The 6,048-nt window shown below is 37.9% G+C and overlaps 1 protein-coding gene across 1 annotated transcript in view; it reads right to left on the bottom strand.

The window, feature by feature from the left end:
* Positions 1-6,048, bottom strand: part of Smg1 (SMG1 nonsense mediated mRNA decay associated PI3K related kinase) — a 105,646-nt gene that overhangs the window by 43,377 nt on the left and 56,221 nt on the right. The window contains exons 23-28 of the mRNA XM_050143150.1: positions 5,191-5,204; positions 4,956-5,098; positions 4,604-4,805; positions 2,934-3,043; positions 1,153-1,300; positions 608-892 (exon numbers count right to left, since the gene is read on the bottom strand). Coding sequence (XP_049999107.1) covers positions 608-892; positions 1,153-1,300; positions 2,934-3,043; positions 4,604-4,805; positions 4,956-5,098; positions 5,191-5,204 — 902 coding nt within the window. The remainder of the gene's footprint in view (positions 1-607; positions 893-1,152; positions 1,301-2,933; positions 3,044-4,603; positions 4,806-4,955; positions 5,099-5,190; positions 5,205-6,048) is intronic.

The following is a 6,048-nucleotide window of genomic DNA, read 5'->3' as shown; positions in this document are numbered from 1 at the left end:
AACCTGTCTTGAAAAACAAAAAATAGAAAAAAAATAAATAAAAATAAATAAAAATAAATAAATAAATTCAGAATATTAAGTATAATTTGTCAATATATTTACTAATAAAGTGCATCTGTGAAAATATATATTTACTCTAAACCAAAAATTGCAGAAAAGCATTAAATTATTGATTCTATAATTTTTAAAGGTTGCAAGTTCTTTGCAAAGGTTCTCTTTCTGGTTGAAGTTTACTCTATTAAGAAAGAGAAAGGGTATAAGTGAAATCCAAAATTTACATAAACGAAAAACCAAGATTCATCAATTAGTCAAAACCTTAGATTCTTCCATCTGTCCTATACCACCTCAAATGAAAATCTGTCTAGGAATACATTTTAGATTTAAGTTCACCAGCTTACCCAATTACAAATTCTACCTTAAAAACTGAGAAAATGAGGTCTTTGATCTATACTAATATATTAAACCTCAGAGAATACTTACAAAAAATATACTTCAGGACTAGAGAGATGGCTCTGTTGTTAAGAGCACTTGTTACTCTTTCAAAGGACCAAGGTTCAATTCCCAGCACCCACATGGTGGCTCACATTCACCCTAGGGGATCTAATGCCTTCTTCTGGCTTCTAGGGGCACCAGACATACAAGTGGTGCAGACACATACAGGCAAAACAACCTACCGTACACATATACTAAACTAAGAAATTTTAAAGAACACACACACATACACCTACACACCTCTGTTGACAGTCTATTAGAAACCGTGTTCTCGAGAGCAGATGAACAGTACAACTGCAGGGTACTCAGTACTGGCAAGGATTGTGACACTGTTAGCGTAGACAGTCTTAGTGGTCCAATAGCTATGCGTGAGGTTTGCTTCAAGTACTTTACCACGTTTCTGAAAGAACATATTTGTTGTCAATTAATTAACAAGATTCTTCATCTTGTAACCACTAGAATGAAGTGGCTAAGGCACTACCATTTGGCATCAAAAAAAAAAAAAAAAAAAAAAAAAAAAATCAGGGGTCACAGTTAAGGAAAGCAGTCTGCTCTATAGTAGATTATGAGCAAAACAAGATGTCTGCTTTCAGGGGTTTCTACACATCTGTAGTTCCAATTTTTTGCTGCTGTCTGCCAATGTGTACACTTGTGACTCACTCAGTTAAGGACTGCCATTTCTGATCTTGTTCCATATGGTTTAAAGCAGTTGCCAAAAAGACCGAGCTTCTCAACAGCTGGACTTCAATGGATTTCTGAAGCTCCCGTGGGTCTGGGCTGAGCATGTTAGGAAGCAGCTTTTTCATATCTAAACAAGTTACATTGTATTAAGTTAATTTGTTCTTAATGTACAAAGGTATTAAAATATTTTGGCAATATTTAATAAGGTAATTATCATCAGTGAATACCTCCTTTCTTTCCTTAAGGTCAGGTAGCTAGACATTTTAGATAGTGTAAATTTAATAACATAAACTGCATTATTTAACATAAAATTATACCTCGTGTCTCTAACAATCACCTGCCATTAAAGGTGCAAATATTGGTAAGAAATCTTCTTTACCCCTTCTTTTTACACTCAAAACTTGATTCTATAAAGGATGTAACCATTTCAGTGAGGTTTTCCTCCACTTCACTTCATGAAATTTAATCTTACATTTTATTTAATGGTGTGCACTGTGTGTGCACCTGGAGACCAGAAGTCATCCTCCAGTATCATTCTTCTAGTCCCATCCATCTTTTTTTATCAGTCTCTCAATGGCCAGCCTACCCTGCTGCTCTAGCACTAGGATTACAAGCATATGCCAGCATATAACACTTTTTGACAGATGCTATGGACTGAACTCAGCTCCTCATGTTTGTATGGCAAATAGTTTAGTGACTGAGATAGCTCCTCAATCCTAAGCTTACTGGTATATATTTAACTAATTAATTATATACCATATAATAACTATATACCATACCAACTAATAACTATAGCCAAATTCATTTATACCAGAAAAAAACTAATTCTAAGACAAGTATGATTTTTTAAGACTTGAAATTAAGTTCAGAGATAAGTACACTTCAACAGTGAGCACCTTATATAAAAAACGAAAACTGCCAGGTATAGTGGAATCTGTCTTTAACCCCAGCACTCAGAAAGCAAACAGCAGGACCTATGAATTCAGGCCAAGTCTACATATTGAGTTCCAAAAGAACACAAAAAAAACAAAATCAAAGTTACAGGTAGGAAAATTAGTTTTAAATGACTCACCTCTCTTTTTAAAAAAATTACACAATTTTTCCAAAATGTAAATGAAAAGGCTAATTACATGGAAACAATACTACACATCTTGGCCAACGGTGAAAGCCTTTATAGTCAAATACCCATCAAGGATGCACCTGGTTTGTTTTTACAGCTCTCCACAGAAGTACTTGAGAGCTTACATGATGCATCCTACTCTCCATGAGGCAAACCTCAATCTGCACAGCAGATCTCTGAATGCCTCAACAGCAGTAATATACAGTACGCTCATATAGACGAAAATTAAGGAAACTGCAGCCCAAACACTGCTTTGTGCTTTTTCAATTAAATGTTTACATCAATCTAAAAGTCTTAATGTCACCTTTTCCCAGTTTTAATTTTTTGTTGTTGTTTGCTTGTTTGTTTTGAGACAGGATTTCATTGGATAATGGCGAGAACTCAGAGGTCCGCCTGCCTCTGCCTTTGGAGTCCTGGGATTAAAGGTGTGTGCCTCCAATGCCAGTTTAATTTTAACTGAGCCACTTTTTCATTTGCCTCATCAACTATTAATAGCACAATTTTGGTGAAATATGTTGCTTCATATAGTGTAGGACTCCAAATAAATATACAAGAACTTACAGGTTTCCTAGTAAAACAAAAACTATCCAAAGTTTTAAGAAACTTGCCATGAAAAAAAAAAAAACTGTTCTCAAAATACCTATTTTTTCTTTTGATCCTCCAGCAAGTAGATTAATATTTTCTCCTGGTAACAATTCCAATTGCTCAGTGCATTCAACAAACTCTCCAGACTCAAAGCTGCTTAGTGACCTGTAATTAAAATACCCATCAGCTTGTGTTAGGCCTCACTAGCCCTGTGTTACCTGGGAACAATGGGAAGAACAAGCAGTAGAAGGGAGCAACTTTTCAAAGAAATGGATTTAGAAATACCATTTCATCTTGATGGGGCTCCCATTTCAGTAAAGTCCTAGCCATGACCACCAGTTGAGCCTTCTCACCTCTGGCTCTCCTTCCTCTTTCTGTGAACCTGTTAATACACTGGCAGCAGATTCTACATCAAGTAAGTCTTCAACACGTGCTTTCTCCAAGCCACCTGCTGGCCTCTCTCCCCCATGAAAAGCGTCCTAATGTCTCAGTTTTATACCTTAGTCCTGACTCTTTCACTGAGACATCTCCCAAACCTTTGTGGGGTTTTTTGTTTTGTTTTGTTAAGTCATTTACCATCCCTGAAAGAATTCCAACTATTTCCTTTTCTGTAATCATTTCCTATAGCTCTGACACTCCAATGCCAAGATGAGAGGCCCTACTCATACAAGCTCCACACCTCTCTGCCCCATCTCTACTAAAGATATCCCCCAACCAGGAGGAAGATTTATGTTCTCAACCTCTCTTTTCTATCTTTTTCAGACAAGCTGGTTTGGAATTCACTTATGTAACTAAGGATGTTTGTCCTCCTGTCTCCTCCACCTTTCTAATGCTGGGATTACTGACTACACCACCACCATTCACTGGGTCCCTTCTCTTATCACTGAGTCTGAAAGCAGCAATGGAAATATTCATCAGTTGGCTTACCCCATTCCTCTACAACTACAACAGTATCAACAGTTGCTTCTCAGGTTAGTTAAACACTATTATCTATCCTACTACAAGACCTTAGGCTTTCTGGCAGCCCCCCCCCCCCATGTCCCCACTGTACTCTACAGTTATACTACGTTTTCAACTGCTGACAAGATACTACCACTACCACCCCCCCCCCCAAAAAAAGAAACTTAGACTTTAATTTCTTCTGACCTCACCCATTCTGCCACAGCTATCCTAAACTGTCTATGCCTAACTTTAACTATTTTCCTTGAGGCACAGAAAAGACAAGTAATCCTTTGTCAGGTTTTTTTCCCTCCCATTTCCTCTCTTTCTATTTTCAAGAGTTAGAAGCAGTGTGTTTTGTCCTGCTATACTATACCCGATGCTTCCCACAGATTATTTGTTCAGTTACCAGGAAAGCAAGGACAGTGAACCAACTCTGATGAGCTTTGCCCTTCCAGTCATGTGTCTGGAATGCAGTAAATCCACAATTTTGAGATGCATAATTAAAGAAAAACAAAGAATATAACTTAGAGATATTCACAAACTCTCACCATTAAAACAAATTTCTTTAAATATTTAACAGTACTTCAGAAACATAGCTGTCCTGTGTGAGCCTCTCTAAAGCAGTGCCTCTTTATATATAATTCTATCTTCCAACTAAGAAGATTCCTTCCTTACCCCACTGTTGGTTTCCTCTTATAAATATGACCAATTTTAGTATTTGCCACCACAGAGGAAGACTACTTATCAACAGAGCAGAGGACGCTGACTAGATGCAGCCATTACTTGATATAATTGAAATCAGCTTTCAGATTGAGTGAAGTGCTGCTGGTGTTCTTCTTCAGATCATGGACAGCATTCTGCCACTCCTGCACAGCAGCCCAATCCGCAATAGAGATGTAGCACTCGCAGGCCTTATTCCCTAGGTAATTGATAACTTCAGGGGAAGAATCAGTTGGCTTGGACAGCACAGTTTTCCTGGATTCGCCTGAAAGGTATTTGATTAAGAAAGAAGACAGAAACTGAGAACTGTAAATATTTCATAGACCATAAACACCTGGAAACATATGGTAAGTTTACCTGGACAAATAAATGCACTGTAATTTTGACATTGTTAATATAAACGCTGAATGCTCACCATTTAGAGAGTGTTTGGGGCTGGCACTGTTACGTCCAGCATTAGCCAATGTGAGAACAGATTTGTCAAAGCTGGAGATGCAGCAATCAACACCTGTCATGGCACAAAGGTGCTCCTGATACTCCACAGAGGCCTTTTCAAACCTTAAATACAAATTAAAGCAGTCTTATTTTTTTTTTAATCACTCAAATGAAACTCCTTCTAAAAAAGAATTAAAGGTGAGAGAATGAATTACTTGACGAACTGCACCTGGACAAAGAGTCAGCTATTGGAGGGGAAAATTAGATCTCTGCCTTATAAAGACAGTATAAAACTAGTGGGCCCGGCAGTGGTGTGGCTCAAGCCCTTAATCCCAGCACTTGGGAGGTAGAGACAGGCAGATCTCAGTGAGTTCAGGCCAGCCTGGTCTATAGAGTGAGTTCCAGGACAACCAAGACTGTTACACAGAGAAACCCTGTCTTGAAAACCCAAAACAGACAAGCAAAAAAAGAAAAAAGAAAAAGAAAAAAAAAAACAACCCACTATCATAAACTACTGATAATAAATAACTACTTTGATATACAACAATATTTCAAAAGTATGCCAAATTAGTATGCACTCACAAATAAGCAATGGTGTCCATTAAGAAAACTCAGGCCAGGCAGTGGTGGCGTATACCTTTAATCCCAACAGTCAGGAGGCAGAGGCAAGCAGATCTACAGATCTGGATCTATGTGAGTTCAAGGCCAGCCTGGTTTACAAAATGAGTTCCAGGGCAGTCTCCAAAACTACAAAGAGAAGCCCTGCCTCAAAAAAAAACAGCAAAAGAAAAATGAGATTGTAGAAGATATTTTTTTAGAATATTGGTGAGTAGAAAAGCCATGCAGCTCTGTAGATAGACTGATGTTTCTACAGCAGAGGTTAAAAACTACCACACTCAGGGCTGGAGAGATGGCTCAGCGGTTAAGAGCATTGCCTGCTCTTCCAAAGGTCCAGAGTTCAATTCCCAGCAACCATATGGTGGCTCACAACCATCTGAAATGAGATCTGATGCCCTCTTCTGGCTGCAGACACACAGACAGAATATTGTATACATAATAAATAAATAAATAAA

This window comes from Alexandromys fortis, unplaced genomic scaffold (assembly GCF_014885135.2).
Source record: "Alexandromys fortis isolate MF-2015 unplaced genomic scaffold, M_Fortis_MF-2015_v1.1 scaffold_45, whole genome shotgun sequence".
NCBI lineage: Eukaryota > Metazoa > Chordata > Mammalia > Rodentia > Cricetidae > Alexandromys > Alexandromys fortis.
The sequence above is the reverse complement of the archived record's forward strand: the minus strand, read 5'-3'. Positions and strand labels throughout refer to the sequence as shown.